The sequence below is a fragment of the Trematomus bernacchii genome, unplaced genomic scaffold, assembly GCF_902827165.1.
Source record: "Trematomus bernacchii unplaced genomic scaffold, fTreBer1.1, whole genome shotgun sequence".
NCBI lineage: Eukaryota > Metazoa > Chordata > Actinopteri > Perciformes > Nototheniidae > Trematomus > Trematomus bernacchii.
The window spans coordinates 327,055-345,888 of NW_022987681.1; the positions used below are offsets into that span (position 1 = coordinate 327,055).

General features: G+C 46.0%; 1 protein-coding gene across 1 annotated transcript in view; it reads left to right on the plus strand.

The window, feature by feature from the left end:
• Positions 1-18,834, plus strand: part of LOC117487665 (filamin-C-like) — a 77,124-nt gene that overhangs the window by 30,165 nt on the left and 28,125 nt on the right. Inside the window, exons 10-29 of the mRNA XM_034136302.1 lie at positions 3,247-3,384; positions 3,831-3,957; positions 4,413-4,549; positions 4,646-4,839; positions 5,353-5,466; positions 5,720-5,863; positions 6,302-6,425; positions 7,737-7,897; positions 8,640-8,730; positions 9,447-9,616; positions 10,142-10,259; positions 10,862-11,124; positions 12,748-13,045; positions 13,216-13,515; positions 14,736-14,909; positions 16,123-16,285; positions 16,759-16,919; positions 17,011-17,178; positions 17,392-17,515; positions 17,588-17,744. Coding sequence (XP_033992193.1) covers positions 3,247-3,384; positions 3,831-3,957; positions 4,413-4,549; positions 4,646-4,839; positions 5,353-5,466; positions 5,720-5,863; positions 6,302-6,425; positions 7,737-7,897; positions 8,640-8,730; positions 9,447-9,616; positions 10,142-10,259; positions 10,862-11,124; positions 12,748-13,045; positions 13,216-13,515; positions 14,736-14,909; positions 16,123-16,285; positions 16,759-16,919; positions 17,011-17,178; positions 17,392-17,515; positions 17,588-17,744 — 3,326 coding nt within the window. The remainder of the gene's footprint in view (positions 1-3,246; positions 3,385-3,830; positions 3,958-4,412; positions 4,550-4,645; positions 4,840-5,352; positions 5,467-5,719; positions 5,864-6,301; positions 6,426-7,736; positions 7,898-8,639; positions 8,731-9,446; positions 9,617-10,141; positions 10,260-10,861; positions 11,125-12,747; positions 13,046-13,215; positions 13,516-14,735; positions 14,910-16,122; positions 16,286-16,758; positions 16,920-17,010; positions 17,179-17,391; positions 17,516-17,587; positions 17,745-18,834) is intronic.

The window sequence follows — 18,834 nt, forward strand, 5'->3', positions numbered from 1 at the left end:
GGATTTTGATACCCAGACTTCAGGGTTCCTGTTCCAGATCGTGATCTAGTCCGACTGAGGTTCAGACTCTCTGAAAGGGACATTTCAAGACTTAACTTTGGACTCGACTTAAGCTTCATGACTTGTCTTGCTTCTTTGGCACTTGCTTTATCACTTAGGGTGTGCTTGTCTTGGTTTTTCAATATTACATGTCTTTATTCAGTTAGCCCTACACTGGCCAGTCCTGATGAAACCAGTAAGACTTGAAACCTTCTGTCAGGATCTGGTCATAGAGCCAGTCGGACTTGACTTAGAACTTGTACATCTTGGAACCTAACTTGGGAATGTCCAATTTTGATTTGGGACTCTAGACTTGTTTCTGTCGAGACCTGACTTGAGACTTGCTGGTTTGAAGGTCTCAGGGTTTTAGGGGTTTGGTGGGTCTGGATGTCTGGTGGTCTGGAGGGTTACAGTTGTGGAGGTTTGGAGGTCGGAGGGTCTAGAAATGTGCAGTTTTTGATGTCTAGGTGTTTGGAAGTTTGAAGGTTTGTTCGTCTAGTGGTCTAGAGTTTCTGGGTCTACACGTTTACGATGTCTGGAGGTCTGGAGGCCTTTATTCCTGGAGGCCTTGATCCCTTGAGGTCTGGAGGTCTAGATGTTTGGAGGCCTTGATTCCTGGATGTCTTGATTCCTTGAGGTCTGGAGGTGTAGATGTTTGGAGGTCTAGATGTTTGGACTCTTGCAGGTCTGGAGGTCTCCGTCTCTTCTTGAGTACAAATGCTTGCCCCCTGTTGTCCCTCCTGCAGTTTCACAGATTGCCCTCCCCCCCACTGGGTCTCCGGTGCATAGAGAGCCAGTCTCTGTGCCTCAGACCGCCTGCACCCCCCCCTCAGACCGGACCCGGAGAGCCCCCCCCCCCTCCAACGCCACCTCGATCCAGGCGACCAAGTTAGTACAGGCTGGGCTGGGGGGGGGGGAGGTTACCTGAACCTGAGCCTGGTTTCCTTCAACCTCTTCCTGGGGGCCGCTTCACAGCATGAGCAGCTTCTTCTTCTGCTGAGTGAATGTGTGTAGACCTGCTGCGGTCCGACTACCAGGTGTACTTTAGTTTATCCAAAACACAAGCAGCTACCAGGTGTACTTTAGTTTATCTAAGACACAAGAACTCTTCTCAATATCAACTGAAACTGAAAAAAATATTAAAAAGTAATTGGGCATTTACATTTATTTTTCAAAATGTTTCTAAGTTTTTGGGATTTTTTTTTTTTCACGTATATTTTATTTCTTTATTTTTTCACATTGAAATGTCTTTTTGGAAAGGTTGGACATTTCTGTTGAACATTTTTTGGACTTTTACATATTTTTTGACAATTTCTACAATATTTTTGTTATAAACTTTCTTTCACGTATTTTTTTTACATCTTACAAAAAAAGTTTGGGATATTCTTTTTTTTAACATTTGGTGATTGTTCGGATTAAAGAACATTTCCAAAAATATTAACAATAAGACATTAAACGTCACAAAAAAATGCAATTACATTTATATATTTTTTGTAATATATATTTTTTATAAATATATATTTTTTCACATATATCTTTTATATTTAAAAAAAAGTTTGACATTCTTTTTTTTTACATTTGTTGATTGTTCGGATTAAAGAACATTTAAAAAATATGTTGAACAAGACATTAACCTTAATATTTGGATGCTTCACAGTTCAGATTGTCTCCAGTCAATTCAAACACCAGAACTAATGCATTTAACGAGTGAATGTGAACATTATTTTACACATTGGCCTTCATCCTCTTCATCCTCCTCTTCCTCATAACCCTAACCCTGCTCCTCCTGTTCTCCACGTTTAAATGCTGCTTTTCGCTCTGTTTGTATAAACATGTCTATAACCCTTCAGCTTCACAGGGAGCCTCTGCTTCACGGTCAAAGTCTGAACGCTTGCAATTACATTTTGTAACGTCGTTATCTCAAGATCACGAGTTAACTTTCCCTTTATCCCCACAAGGATAAAAGGTTTATTATATATTCATTTCCCAGAAACAACGGGCAGATTTCTTCACATGACGACTTTATTTATCACGAGGAAAGCAACGAGACATGATGTCGTGTCTTCCGGATCGAAGTGAGAGAAAACCATCTTTTGTTTTCGGCGATAAAGGCTTCATTACCTCTGGGTTTTTACAAATAACGAGACATTTAACTCGTGTTCATGAGATAACAGCAACCTTCTCTCCTTCCATATGTCTCCAACAGTTCTCCTGATAATAACATCTATGTTATAAACAGTCTGATTGATCTGGTTCATCTGCGCTGCTTCTCTTTCAGCTTCAAACAGCAAACTGCTTCAGCTCAGATCAGCTGACTAACACAGATACACTGTGTCTCTGTGTGTGTGTGTGTGTGTGTGTGTGTGTGTGTGTGTGTGTGTGTGTGTGTGTGTGTGTGTGTGTGTGTGTGGTGTGTGTGTGTGTTTATTCCTGGTTCACTATATTTAGTTTAAGACTTGTGACATGTCGTACCCCTCGGGGTCAGTTTAGGAGATCTAATAATGGACTCATTATAAGATCAGAACGAGATGTTCAAAGGTCAGTGAGGTCTAATCTAAGCCTCCTTTGTTTACGTCCAGAGTGAAGTCTAAAGAGACCAATTAGTCAAATATGAAAACCCTAAGAGATTTTCACTTTTTGTAGCTTGTCAACGCGGCCTTGATTAAGACACTTGAGTTACGTTGTGTGTCTCTCGGTGAGAGTGTAGAAAGTATAATATGAATATAAAAAGCCAAATAAGAAAGATATGAAAACCCTAATAGATTTGAATCTAAACTAAACTTATTTTTATGGTAGCTTGTCAACGCGGCCCAACATTAAACCACTAGAGTTACAGTCCACCGCTGCGTGTCTGTTGGTGTGCGTGTTTCTGTTTTATCATCACATTAATATGACTTCAATCTAATAATGGACTCATCATAAGATCAGAAAGAGATGTTAATAGATCACATGATGTTTAATCTAAGCCTCCATTGGGCTCCTTTGTTTACTTCCAGATTGAACTATGGACATTTGGATTGGAGAAAATAATATGAAAAGCCCAAATAGTCAAATATGAAAACCCTGAGAGCTTTGTGTAGTTTGTCAACGCGGCCCAGATTAAGACTCTTTCGTTCCACTGTGTGTTTGACGGTGTGAGTGTTTCTGTGTTATCATTATATATATATTTGACCTCCCGGTCTAACCCCTCCTCTCCTCCTCTAACAGCCTGTAACCCGAACTCGTGCCGGGCGTCGGGTCGCGGTCTGCAGCCGAAGGGTCTGCGGGTCAAAGAGGTCGCCGATTTCAAAGTCTACACGAAAGGAGGCGGCAGCGGCGAGCTCATCGTCACAGTGAAGGGACCGAGTAAGACTGCGTTAGATATATTTATATTCTATCTGAAGAACCCTGTGGAGGAAACTCTTCAGAGACACTGATCAATGATTCATGGACAAAGTTTGTCTTTTGTTATATTTAATAAAGTAATAAAGAAAGTGGATATAAAGTGAGATGGATCTGAAGAGCAGGAGCAGAGCAGCTTCCTCCTCAGAGGAGAGAGAAGCTCTGCTTTCAGTCTCTCTGTGTGTTCATGAGAGGAACCAGCTGCTCCTCCATCCCATCATCAAACCATCAAACCTCCAGTCCTTAACCATTTGTTAATCCACCTTTCACTTCCTTTACCTCCTGAAATGTAAACCCTTAACTTCTGTCTCTGCTCAACACACCAGACTAACAATACAATTTAACAGAGTATAAGACTTTATGTTTTAAATGATGATATGATATCCATTGATGCTTTCTTGTGACCGCAGAAGGCCTGGAGGAGCCGGTGAAGGTGCTGGAGATCGAGAGTGGGGTTTTTGAGTGTAATTACTATCCCATAATGACCGGGAAACACATCGTGACCGTCACCTGGGGGGGGCACGGCATCCCACGCAGGTGAGACAGTCAGGTTATTCTATTATTATAACATGTTAGCATCACAATTAACCAATCTGAGAAACCACATCCCTTCAAAAGGAGTTTAATGTTCGTGGTTTAGAGACATTTAAGAAGTAAAGAGGACCCAGGATTGAACCCTGAGGTACTCCAGTGGATAAAGCAGAGCAAAGTTACACGTTTAAAAAAAGATAATGGTGCTAATTATATTTTATAATTTTTATTAATTAATTAACATTTCTGTTTTATTTTTTTCATGAAAACTAAAAAAATAAGAACTATAATATATTGGTATTACTTCTTAGTAATCCTTTGCTTGTAACATCACGTCATGTTTTTATCGTTTTAAAATCTGTCTATATGGGATTATAATATATGTGTGTGTGTGTGTGTGTGTGTGTGTATGTGTGTGTGTGTGTGTGTGTGTGTGTGTGTGTGTGTGTGTGTGTGTTCAGTCCGTTCGAGGTGCAGGTGAGCGAGGAGGCGGGGCCTCAGAAGGTGAGGGCCTGGGGTCCGGGTCTGGAGACAGGTGTAGTCGGGAAGAGTGCTGACTTTGTGGTGGAGGCCATCGGCACGGAGGTGGGGACTCTCGGTACGTAACAACGAAACATCGGAGAGTTCACACGCTTCTTAATCGGACATTTACGCTCTCAGAGAATATAGAAGTTTATCCGGTGTGTTTCTGCAGGTTTCTCCATCGAGGGTCCGTCTCAGGCGAAGATCGAGTGCGACGATAAAGGCGACGGGTCATGTGACGTTCGGTACTGGCCCACGGAGGCCGGAGATTACGCCGTGCACGTGATCTGTGACGACGAGGACATCAAGGACAGTCCGTTCATGGCCCACATCCTGCCCGCCAACAACGACGTCTACCCGGAAAACGTAGGACCAAAAACCTGAACATTTGTGGAGGAAGTTCCCTTCAGAGAAACTGATCAATGAGTCGTGGACAAAGTTTGTCTTTTGTTATATTTAATAAAGTAATAAAGAAAGCCAAAGTGAAATGGATCTGAGATGCAGGAACAGAGCAGCTTCATGCTCAGAGGAGAGAGAGGTTCTGAACCCAGAATACAATAACAGCCACACTTTCACTTCATGAAAGGAAGCAGCCAACTGGCCCCGCCCATAGACCACCTCAGGCTTTCCTAAACACCCCCACCATTAAACCATCTAACCCCTAGTCCTTTAACCATTTGCAAATATCTTTTACCCCCCGGTCCTTAACGTCTGTTACACACATACAAGACCAACAAATACAATTGAACAGAGTACAATACATAATATATGCTTATATGTGATAATATGATAATAAATGATGATATAATAATTTGACACAACAAACATGGATCTGGTTTCCTGTAAAGGTAACGTGTGTATATGATGTTTCGTCCTCAGGTGAAGTGCTTCGGTCCCGGTCTGGAGCCTCTCGGCTGCATCGTGAACAAAGCGGCAGACTTCACCATCGACACCAACGGAGTGGGACGAGGAGAGCTGAAGCTTTACGCTCAGGTACCAACAAACACTATCCATTCTTTATTCATAACGTGTTGTTCGTACCTGCGCCGTGAAGATGGCTGCATCGTCTTTGGCTCCTCTCCAACTCTGACTTTTTTTCGTATTATTTCGTGTGCTTTTAACACTTTGATCTGTTTTATTGTTGGAGCATGAGACCTCAGAGTGTCTTTGTCATTTCTACACTGTAGCTCTGACAATGAAAGCCTTGAATCTTCAGCGTTATTGAAGTGTGTGTTTGTGCTTCCAGGACGCAGAGGGACTCCCCATCGACATCCAGATCACAGAGCGAGGAGACAGCTCCTTCGTCTGCGTCTACATTCCCACCAAACCCATCAAACACACCATCATCATCACCTGGGGGGAGGTCAACGTGCCCAGCAGCCCCTTCAGGGTACTACAAGACCCCATCATCTGCACCACCAGAGCTAACTGATGAGTCCTCAACTATCTCAACAGTTGATATATTGTCAAAACAACATCTTTAATTGTTGTTTCCAGCCTCTAGAATATGAATATTTCCCGCTTTACACGATTCTAAATCATTTTAAAGGGAATTTCTTTGGATTTTGCACATTTTGATTTCACTCCGGGACTAAGATTTATGTATAAGGATGCAGACAAAAAGACAAATGCAAGAAATATGACCATTAAATAACAGATAATGGAAAGAATTTATGACAATACTTTTAAATAAACAACATTTAATTTTGTATTTGAGGTAGAATGTGATTTGCACTTATTGTGAACCGATGCAGTTCGTATCTTTGTTGATGCGATTGCTATTTTCACGAGTTTTTCTGTCTGAATGAACCGTGCTCGTTGGGTCCAGGTGACGATCGGAGAAGGCAGCCACCCGGAGAACGTGAAGGTTTACGGTCCGGGCGTGGAGAAAGCCGGCCTGAAGGCCAACGAGCCCACCTACTTCACGGTGGACTGCAGCGACGCCGGGCAGGGTGGGTCCTCTAAATCAATATCATCTAATTCAATGTTATTTGTATATTACATTTACCAGAAACAGCCCCACCCGTCTATTTTATTTTTAGACAATATGTTTATTCATTTTTCATTTTTTTAAACAACATAGTGGATTCCCATTGTTCTCATTTCTCAGCATGTTTGACACGCTAACATGATCTCACAGTTGAGTAAACCCAAACCCTATCAAAGGTTTCATTTTTCCTTTTCAGAATATACGTTATCTTCTCCTTAGAACAGCAATGACTCTTTTCCCTCAGCCGTCGGCCCGCCTGTGGCCTCGGATGTTCCTCCATGCCCGCCTGTGGCCTCGCATGTTCCTCCATGCCCGCCTGTGGCCTCGCATGTTCCTCCATGCCCGCCTGTGGCCTCGCATGTTCCTCCATGCCCGCCTGTGGCCTCGCATGTTCCTCCATGCCCGCCTGTGGCCTCGCATGTTCCTCCATGCCCGCCTGTGGCCTCGGATGTTCCTCCATGCCCGCCTGTGGCCTCGGATGTTCCTCCATGCCCGCCTGTGGCCTCGGATGTTCCTCCATGCCCGCCTGTGGCCTCGCATGTTCCTCCATGCCCGCCTGTGGCCTCGCATGTTCCTCCATGCCCGCCTGTGGCCTCGCATGTTCCTCCATGCCCGCCTGTGGCCTCGGATGTTCCCTCCATGCCCGCCTGTGGCCCGATGGTCCTCCATGCCCGCCTGTGGCCTCGCATGTTCCTCCATGCCCGCCTGTGGCCTCGGATGTTCCTCCATGCCCGCCTGTGGCCTCGCATGTTCCTCCATGCCCGCCTGTGGCCTCGGATGTTCCTCCATGCCCGCCTGTGGCCTCGCATGTTCCTCCATGCCCGCCTGTGGCCTCGGGTGTTCCTCCATGCCCGCCTGTGGCCTCGGATGTTCCTCCATGCCCGCCTGTGGCCTCGCATGTTCCTCCATGCCCGCCTGTGGCCTCGGGTGTTCCTCCATGCCCGCCTGTGGCCTCGCATGTTCCTCCATGCCCGCCTGTGGCCTCGGATGTTCCTCCATGCCCGCCTGTGGCCTCGCATGTTCCTCCATGCCCGCCTGTGGCCTCGGGTGTTCCTCCATGCCCGCCTGTGGCCTCGGATGTTCCTCCATGACAAGGCTTGGAGTAAACACATGTTTATGAGATGCTTTTTAGTCTTTGTAATGACTGAGATCTTGCTCCACCCATCTCTTTAGAACAACCTAACATTTGGTGGTAACTCCATAAAACAATATTTGTGCTAAATTCTGATATTTGAAGGTGAGTTATTTCTGTTATTTCTGTTATTGCCTGCAGGGGACGTCAGCATCGGGATAAAGTGCGCTCCGGGCGTTGTCGGTCCGGCGGAGGCCGACATCGACTTCGACATCATCAAAAACGACAACGACACGTTCACGGTGAAATACACGCCCCCCGGCGCCGGGCAGTACACCATCATGGTGCTGTTCGCTGACCAGGTGAGGTTTTGATTTTTTATAAAAAGTGAGATTTTTTGAGATTTTGAGGAAAAATTCAACATTTTTACATTTTAGAAAAAGTCAGAATTTTTGAGATTTTGAGGAAAAAGTCAACAATTTTGAGATTTTGAGAAAAAGACAGAATTTTGAGATTTTGAGAAAAAGTCAGATTTTTTTAGAAAAAGTCAACATTTTTAGAAAAAGTGAGAAGTTTTGAGATTTTGAGGAAAAAGTCAACATTTTTGAGATTTTGAGAAAAAGACAGAATTTTGAGATTTTGAAAAAAAGTCAGATTTTTTAGAAAAAGTCAACATTTTTAGAAAAAGTGAGAAGTTTTGAGATTTTGAGGAAAAAGTCAACATTTTTGAGATTTTGAGAAAAAGACAGAATTTTGAGATTTTGAGAAAAAGTCAGATTTTTTAGAAAAAGTCAACATTTTGAGAAAAAAACAGAATTTTGCGATTTTGAGAAAAAGTCAGAATTTTTAGATTATCAGAAAAAGTCAGAACCGGTATTCCTCCATCTTGTGACTGTGTAACTCCCTCTCTTGGATATCAGCATGTGAAGGACACTGTTCAGGAACTAGTTGATGCTCTGTATGTGATGACTCCTTCCATTCTGGAGAGGATCACAGATACATGGATCCTGAGGTTGAAGCTCAAGCCGGTGACCAGTGAGAGTTTTCTAACACACTTTTATTTAAAAACAACATGTTAATGAAAAACCTTTAACACCACAACAGGAAATTCCCATCAGCCCCTTCAGAATAAAAGTGGACCCTTCCCATGATGCAGCGAAGGTCAGAGCAGAAGGACCCGGACTCAGCAAGACAGGTAATAATAATAATAATTCCTTGTATTTATTATTGCGCTTTTCCAGAGCGCTTTACAAATACACATTACACACATATCATACAACGGTCATGTAGTGTGGACAATACCCACATCTCCTCTCCTCTCCTCTCCTCTCGTCTCCTCTCGTCTCCTCTCCTCTCCTCTCCTCTCCTCTCCTCTCCTCTCGTCTCGTCTCGTCTCCTCTCCTCTCCTCGTCTCGTCTCGTCTCGTCTCGTCTCGTCTCGTCTCGTCTCGTCTCGTCTCGTCTCGTCTCGTCTCGTCTCGTCTCGTCTCGTCTCGTCTCGTCTCGTCTCGTCTCGTCTCGTCTCGTCTCGTCTCGTCTCGTCTCGTCTCGTCTCGTCTCGTCTCGTCTCGTCTCGTCTCGTCTCGTCTCGTCTCGTCTCGTCTCGTCTCGTCTCGTCTCGTCTCGTCTCGTCTCGTCTCGTCTCGTCTCGTCTCGTCTCGTCTCGTCTCGTCTCGTCTCGTCTCCTCTCCTCTCCTCTCCTCTCCTCTCCTCTCCTCTCCTCTCCTCTCCTCTCCTCTCCTCTCCTCTCCTCTCCTCTCCTCTCGTCTCCTCTCCTCTCCTCTCCTCTCCTCTCCTCTCCTCTCCTCTCCTCTCCTCTCCTCTCCTCTCCTCTCCTCTCATCTCCTCTCCTCTCCCCTCTCCTCTCCTCTCCTCTCCTCTCCTCTCCTCTCCTCTCTCTTCCCCTCTGCAGGCGTGGAGGTGGGCAAACCGACCCACTTCACCATCTTCACTAAGGGAGCTGGTAAAGCCCAGCCGGAGGTGCATTTCACCGGCGCCGCTAAAGCAGACGCCGTCAGAGACTTCGAGATCATCGACAACCACGACTACTCGTACACCGTGCGCTACACCTCCATACAACAGGTGGAGTAACACATGCTGTGTGAGCCGGGTGTTACAAATACACCAGTTAGAGACTCAAAGGTGTTCTCATCACATGCTCAGCAGCTTCAGAGTAGACACTCTTCTGACCTGAGCTCCTCCAACGATGCAACATATATCATAAAATACAAAAATACAAATACAAAATATTGCAAGAAGTCTCTATCCATGTGAATAGAATCTGATATGTACAAGAACAGAATATGAAATTAAATATTGTACATTAAGACAACATTAAATACGGTTTATTGCAGTGATACTGTTATACTGAGCCAGGTAGGGCTGTTACAAACACACACACATTGGAATATAAAGTAGTGTATGGTCTGCATAGAGACTGCACTCTTTAGGGTTGTAAACAAACAGAGGTTAAAACACAACATCTTGGTGGAAACAACTTCACATTTGCCCCACTCCAAAACCTGGATCAAATCGGTAAAAACAGCATCCGTTCAGGCGTAAACCTGACTGATAACCCGTTGCTGACTGGATGTTTGTGTCTTCCAGGGGAACATGTCGGTCACGGTGTGTCACGGAGGAGACCCCATCCCCAAAAGTCCCTTCAACATCAGCGTGGCCCCCCCACTCGACCTCAACAAGGTCAAGGTTCAGGGTTTGAACAACAGTGAGTACGGCAGACAGGAAACGGAAAGCTTTTATCAAACAGGAAGTCAGCTTCAGTTTCAGAGCGACAGACATCCTGCGTTCAGGTCGACGTCACAACTTAAACATTTCAGTGTGAGATACGTGTGGGGACTTTTAGACAGTCAGCACGAAATGCTTTTTAATATATCACCCTTTATCTCGAAGGGACAGCAGAAATGTGACGGAAAGTCATATTGTGACAAAGATTCTAAGTTGACATGAGAAATACTAGATAAAAACACTTTAAGTCATAAAAACACTCGCTGACCCCTCCCCTTTAAAAGACCCTGTAGTTTGCCATATACTCATTTTTCTAAGTGTTAATGTTTCTTTGCTTTTAAGGTTGTTTCTATGGTTACATTTACATTTGGTGTAAATACTTGCTCTTTAGCATCCTTTTTGAATGCTAAATTGTTTTGTAAAAAAACATATTTTTTATTATCCTTATATATATTATATATATATCTATTTTAGTTTTGAACTACTTTGCAACTTATTTTCTGAGATGGTTTCTGTCCGCACCACCAGAGACCAAAGCAGATTCCTTGTATGTGTAAACGTGGTTTCTGTGCGCCCTGAAAGAGGTGGACGTGGGGAAGGACGAGGAGTTCTCCATCAGCACTCAGGAGGCGGGAGGTCAGGGTAAACTGGAGGTGAAGATCACCTCTCCGTCACGCCGGCCAATCCCCTGCAAGCTGGAGTCGGGCTCGGCCAATGAGCTGCACTCTGTGAAGTACATCCCCCCCGAGGAGGGGCAATACCGCGTGGACATCGTCTACGACGGGAACCCCGTTCCTGGGAGTCCGTTCAGCGTGGAGGGCGTGATGCCGCCGGACCCTTCAAAGGTCAGAGACGTTCTCTGAGAGCTTCTTTTCATATTTCCTCCAAAAAGAATTCATGCACATCTGAACTAAACCAAAACACAACTTCCATTAAAGCTCAAGTTGTATCACATCGTCTCATTTAGCTGCAAACCTTCTGTTACGTTCTGTTTATTTTCAGTTTTATGTTTGAATTATCACAGTCTGTCAGTTTCATGTTTGACTTTGAAAGGTGTTCACCGCCTGTCTGTCATGTCTGTATTAGTTTCCTGTCTGTGTTTCCCCTCCTGTCTGATGATCTGATTCTGTTCACCTGAGGCCTGAGACATCAACAGGTTTATGATATCACTGCCCCGTCTAAGACACGATCTGACTTTAATTACATTTGACTCGAGTGTTTCGTCAACTTAATGTGTTGCTTAAAATAATACTTCTGCATACAGTATGTGACACTGTGAGTGTTGCACGGCCAGATACGGCTCAGCTGACTCAGATAAGGAAATATATGATACATTATGCTAGGGCTGTGCGATTATGGCAAAAATCATAATCTCGATTATTTTGGTCAATAATTGATATCACGATTATTAAAAACGATTATCCATTTACTTTGAAAACATCCATATATTGAAAAAAAAAATGTGAACAGTATGTTTTTAACAGTTGATTACCCTGAACTTTAAGTATAATTCAACTGAAAAACCAATAAAAAAAAATAAAAAATAATTTTTTTTTTTTTTTTTAATAAAAATAATAATCGTTTTATTTCGATTACATTGTTTTCGTAATCGTTGCAAGCCAAAATCGTAATCGAGATTAAAATACGATTAATTGCACAGCCCTACATTATGATGTGATATGATATGAATGATAATGGGACACATCGACGTCTGCACTCACAGTGCCGCGGACTGTACGTAATGTTACTCTGATCCGGTTACTTATGTTGTGGCAGATATTTAAGTAAGCTTTCTTAACGCTAATGTTATAATAGTCAGATTGCTCTGAAGATGGGAGGAGGGGATATTCTATTAATGTTCACGTTCACACAGTCAGTTGATTTTTGCCGGCCGTCTTTCCTGCAACGGCAGTTTTTCTGTATTTCCTCTATCCTGTAATATGACTTGATCGCTTTAAACTCCGCACACGGAGCTCTGATTGGTCAGCAGGCGGTGCTTTCACTGAGTTGATCTCTTAGCCTGCAACCTAACCTCCTCCCGAGCAGGTTAGCCATTCAGCATCAGTTACCATGGCGATCTAGCCTGCTAAAAAGAGAACCAGCGTCGTAGGACCGGAAAGCCAGAGTTTACCTGAAGTCAGCTAAGAGAACATCCGGCTTCGTAGTACAGGCCTCTGGTCTCTTTGTGTTTTCCCTCTCCTGCGGTGTCTTGTCCTCTTGATTGGTCATGTATAAGTTCTGGTTTCCTGTTGGGGTTCTGCGGGTTCTTTTTCAAACTAAGAGGGAAAGAGAGTTCTTGTCTGTTTTTGCACATCCAGTCTCCTTGAATAAAGGTTCTTTTTGGTTGAACCACTTGTCCGTCTGCACTTGGGTCCATCCTCTGCTGCTCAATCCTTCTTCCAACAATCTCCCCCAACTCATCCCTGTTCCTCATATCAACAAACTTTACCATCTCTGTTTCCCCCCAGGTGCGAGCGTACGGTCCGGGTCTCCAGGGGGGGGTTGTGGGTAAACCGGCCCCCTTCGCCATCGACACAAAGGGAGCCGGTACCGGTGGTCTGGGTCTGACGGTGGAGGGTCCCTGCGAGGCCAAGATCGAGTGCCAGGACAACGGGGACGGGTCCTGCTCCGTGTCCTACCTCCCCACGGAGCCCGGGGAGTACGCCATCAACATCCTGTTCGCAGACCAGCACATCCCCGGGTCCCCCTTCAAAGCTGCTGTTCAGGCGGCCTTCGACCCCAGCCAGGTGACGGCCAGCGGACCAGGTACTGTTCTTTACCTCTGTGATTTGGTCTGTTCTAGCTGTTTGTTTCTCATGAGTCTTGATGTCTGTTGATGTTCCACATGGAGCTGCTGGGATGTTCCACATGGAGCTGCTGGGAGGCAAGGAGCATCTCAGACTTCATCTGACCACTAAAGTGTTATCCTATCGTAGGTCTGGAGCGAGGGAAGGTGAACGAGGACGGCTCCTTCACGGTGGATTGCTCTAAAGCCGGAGAAGCTGAACTCACCATCGAGATCCTCTCTGACTCTGGGGCCAAGGCGGAGGTCCGAGTGCAGAACAACGGCGACGGGACGTACTCCATCACCTACACCCCGCAGAGCCCCGGCATGTACACCATCACCATCAAGTACGGAGGCCACGCCGTGCCCGAGTTCCCCGCCCGGCTGCAGGTGGAGCCGAGCGTGGACGCCAGCGGGGTGAAGGTGCACGGGCCGGGGGTGGAGCCACGAGGTGAGGAGAACGCTTCTCTATCTATAGGTTATAGGCTCTGACAGGTTCACTCAAAGCCCACAAAGATCTACTTATCAAAGTCACAAAGTCAACTTTATTGTCAATCTTTCAGTTTGTGTGTACAGAGAGATCGAAATACCGTCTCCCACAATCCAGAACACAAACATACAAATATATATACATATTAAAGATGAATACAATTAAAGATAACATTTGAAAGTCCACGGGCCGGGGGTGGAGCCGCGAGGTGAGGGAGAGCTTCTATATTTATATGTTAGTATTTTCTTTTAAACAGTATACTAAAATCATCAGGACTTTGCAACAAGTTATTCACTTCATGCCTCATGCCGTATAAAGTCTACATACAGCTGAAGCCTGATAGCTGGTACTTAGCGGCAGCAGACTCTACAGCCATGTTTGGAGCTTGAGAGGTTTCTGTTAGAGAGAGCATGAACACACCCTGCAGCCAGACAGAGACACTGGAGCCTCGTCAGTAGCAGCTTCTCCTGTGACTTTATTAAGTGTCATAATTGACTTCCTCATTACGTCTGACCTTAAATCACCTCAGTCTGGAAGCTAAAGCTGTTTTTACGACATTTCCAATCTGAAAGGTGCCACCATGGAACCATGTAAGGCCGGGCTTCAGTAACACGTCTATTATGGTCAATTCACTTAATTAAGAAATTCAGTAAAACTAAAGGTTGTTTATCATTAAAACTGTCTGCTCTCCTCGACATGTGTTATTGTTCCTTTGGGGGATTATCTCACGTTGTTTCTCGGCTTCCTTATTGTTAGAAACATCTCCCTGGTCCCTAGCTTGATCTTCAATCTCAGGATCCATGTATCTGTGATCCTCTCCAGAATGGAAGTAGTCATCACATACAGAGCATCAACTAGTTCCTGAACAGTGTCCTTCACATGCTGATATCCAAGAGAGGGAGTTACACAGTCACAAGATGGAGGAATAGAAAGCAGTATTCAATGTTTACTTCAGATTAGCTCCACGTCAGAAATGAGCATGCTTGTCATATGTCTCTCTCCATAGAGGCTGAATCATCATGTTAATCACATAGCTATCATATGCCTCAAACAGTCCTGATGCTCTTCTAGGTAATCATACATCCTGTCATGTTCACAGCTGGGATACCTTTGTTAGCATGCTACTCTCATACTGGAAGAGGACACTTACTGTTTCCCCCCCACTGACTTCCTCTCTCCAGGCGTCCTGAGGGAGGTGACCACGCACTTCACGGTGGACGCTCGGGCACACATTAAGAGCGGCGGCAGCCACGTGAAGGTCAGCATCTCCAACCAATCAGGCAGCAGCACGGACGCCTACCTGACGGACCGGGGGGATGGCTGTTACCGGGCGGAGTACACGCCGTACGAGGATGGTGAGGACGGCTTCTCCTTCTCCTTCTCCTTCTCCTTCTCCTTCTCCTTCTCCTTCTGCTTCTCCTTCTCCTTCTCCTTCTCCTTCTCCTTCTCCTTCTCTCTGCTTCTCCTTCTCCTTCTCCTTCTCCTTCTCTCTCCTTCTCCTTCTCCTTCTCCTTCTCCTTCTCCTTCTCCTTCTGCTTCTCCTTCTCCTTCTCCTTCTCCTTCTCCTTCTCCTTCTCCTTCTCCTTCTCCTTCTCCTTCTCCTTCTCCTTCTCTCTGCTTCTGCTTCTGGAGGTTTTTCAACAACAACACATTATAAATGAAAGTTTAATCGCCGTGTGGCTAAGTCGTAAAGATTCCTGTCTTCCCCGCAGAAGAGGGATCTGTGGCTTCAACAATTAAACTGGTGACTGATGTCCACATCGTCAGGGCTTTCTGTCACGAGAAGAGCAACCGCACAATCACTACAAACAACTTGTTAGCATTTGAGTTTGAAACCCAGTTTGAGTTATAAGCCTTTTTCTCTGTCTGCAAACATGGAGGGGGGGGTAAACATGGAGGGGGGGGTAGACATGGAGGGGGGGGGGGTAAACATGGAGGGGGGGGGGGGGTAAACATGGAGGGGGGGGTAAACATGGAGGGGGGGGGGTAAACATGGAGGGGGGGGGTAAACATGGAGGGGGCGCGGGGTAAACATGTAAATAAGGGAACATGTATGTAAAGGTAGAGGCATGACAATAATAGAGCGTCCTGAGCAGTGATGCATGCTGGGAGGTGTGAGGATGAGTCTGTACTAATAGCTGCAGCAGATGCTTTTCCACTGATAGCAATGTGTGACATGCTGCAGTGCATTGTGGGACAGGGATACCCCCCCTGTGGTTCTCTCTCAGACATGCACTGTTATCATTTATTAAAATCGTATTTGTTGGGATCACCCTGGCGTTATATAGAACACATTTAAATGAGTAATAATAATAATATTAAAAAAAAATGTTATAAATGATTAAGATAAAATGTGAAACTTTAGAATCAAAATGTAGACATAATAGACAAATATAAGACATATATAAAAGCACTTCCTCCAGAATGACTTTAGCCTGTAATAAATACAATATTTAACACTAATAATAAACACTATTCTATTAAACCATCAACATGCACCTGAAAGTACAGGTGGAAATGTGAAAGCTAATGAATAAATGTATCTGATAAACTGATGTGTGTGTGCAGGTGTGCATCTGATCGAGGTCCTGTTCGATGAGGTTTCAGTGCCGAAGAGTCCGTTCAGGGTGTCGGTGACGGAGGGCTGCGACCCGAGCCGGGTGCGAGCGTATGGGCCGGGCCTGGAGGAGGGGCTAGTGAACAAATCCAACCGCTTCACCGTGGAGACCAGGTACCTTTAATCACTTACCTGACACAGACCTGGATCCTGAGTCCTGGATCCTGAGTCCTGGATCCTGAGTCCTGGATCCTGAGTCCTGGATCCTGAGTCCTGGATCCTGAGTCCTGGATCCTGAGTCCTGGATCCTGAGTCCTGGATCCTGAGTCCTGGATCCTGAGTCGTGGCTGAACCTGTCACTGAGGTCCTGCCTGACTCTCACCTCACTTCTTCTCTGATGGCTCCCACAGGATTGTTGACATCCTTTTGGATTCATCTTCTTATTATAGACACATGCATTTTCCTTGTCCGATGTGAGGGTCTAAGGACAGAGGGGGGGTCGTATTGATATTCTGTACAAACTGTAAAGTCCACTGAGACTAATGTAACAGTTTTGATATTGGACTATATAAATAAGCATTGATTGATTGATTGACACCTTTATTCGGGGCCTGAGTCTCACTCCCTCTGTCCCGTCTTGCCCTCAGAGGGGCCGGCACCGGGGGGCTCGGACTCGCCATCGAGGGTCCGTCTGAAGCCAAGATGTCCTGCAAAGACAACAAAGATGGCAGCTGCAGCGTGGAGTACATCCCCTTCACCCCGGGGGAGTACGACGTCAACATCACCTTCGGAGGCCTGCCCATCCCAGGTGAGGGATCCAGAACCCTGAATCCAGAACTAAGTGTGAACAGTCTCATGTTTTACAGACTAAACTAACTAACCTCTTGGTTGAGTTGCAGGGAGTCCGTTCAGGGTCCCAGTGAGGGAGCTGGTGGATCCCAGTAAAGTGAAGTGTTCAGGACCCGGTTTGGGGAGCGGGGTCCGAGCCCAGGTCCCTCAGACCTTCACTGTGGACAGCAGTAAGGCTGGGGTGGCCCCTCTGGAGGTCCTGCTGTACGGACCCACAGGTGAAAGCAATTATTTATCTTAACAAAAGGGATGTCTCAAGAACTGATCCTCGTTACAAAGGTGACGGTACTGGTTTCTCTGCAGAGCCATCGGTACCTTCTGTGTCAGGGCTGAACTCTACGTTGCTGATTCTTGTCCGTCAGATGTATAAGTAGAGGATCTGTTATGAAATCCATAAAATCCAAAACTGAAACTTGTAAACGTCCTTCCAGGTGTGGTCGAGCCCATCAGCATCACAGATAACGGGGACGGGACTCACACGGTGAACTACACCCCGACCAGCGACGGCCCGTACACTGTGTGCGTGAAATACGCCGACCAGGAGGTTCCTCGCAGGTACGTGAACCCACATATTCATAGATATAGAAGTCCTCTTGGTTCAGGTCTCACCCTCCCCTCTGCTCTCAGTCCCTTTAAGATCAAGACTCTGCCGGCTCACGATGCCAGCAAGGTGCGAGCCAGCGGTCCGGGTCTGAACTCCAGCGGGGTCCCTGCCAGTTTACCTGTGGAGTTCACCATCGATGCCCGGGACGCTGGGGAGGGACTGCTCACCATCCAGATACTGGTGAGGGGTTAGGGTCACACCTGTAGACAGGGGCGCCGCCAGGGATTTTGGGCCCCATGAAAAGATATCACATTGGGCCCCACCACCAGGCACAGGCCCCACCACCAGGCACAGGCCCCACCACCAGGCACAGGCCCCACCACCAGGCACAGGCCCCACCACCAGGCACAGGCCCCACCACCAGGCACAGGCCCCACCACCAGGCACAGGCCCCACCACCAGGCACAGGCCCCACCACCATGCACAGGCCCCACCACCAGGCACAGGCCCCACCACCAGGCACAGGCCCCACCACCAGGCACAGGCCCCACCACCATGCACAGGCCACGCCAACCAGGCACACTTGCTGTAACCACACCTCCAGAACGCAACCCACTCATTTATGCTTTACATAACTCTACTTGCATCTATCTCGTAGTCCAATACTAACCGCACAGTATTTACTGACTCTGAGCTGTGAACATATAACACTGTGCAGACGTGCAACATTCTGCTGCAGTAGAATTCACTATTTGATATAAGACTAACATTCCTGACAATAGACCTCAATAGCCATCTTTTATGGTGTACACGCCTTTTTAATAATAACATTTTTGAATGGAACATTCTCAACATGAATGCATAAAGCCAAATAAATATAACTTACATATGTGGAAAAATACTGTGTTTGAAAAGTATCATTGAAATGAGATGTTAGCGTTTTGATATATATATATATATATATGTATGTTGTATTCCAGCCACCCTTCAGATATGTTAAGTGTCCTTCAACACAATGCTGCTCACCTCCTTCAGTTGGGAGAACAGCTGGTTCAGGTTCAGCCTTCTGGGGGGACAGGGCTGCTGAGCCTAGAGATGGATCTGTTGGGCCTGGCACCAGGGGGGGGAGGGGCAACTGGTTCAGGTTCAGCCTTCTGGGGGGACAGGGCTGCTGAGCCTAGAGATGGATATGTTGGTCCTGGCACCAGGGGGGGGAGGGACAACTGGTTTAGGAATAGCTGCTAAAGATCTGCATTTATTCAAGTTCAGCTAAAAGAGCAGTGACATGAAAAACCTCTGAACTTTCTGTGAAGATATTAACAGAACTTAA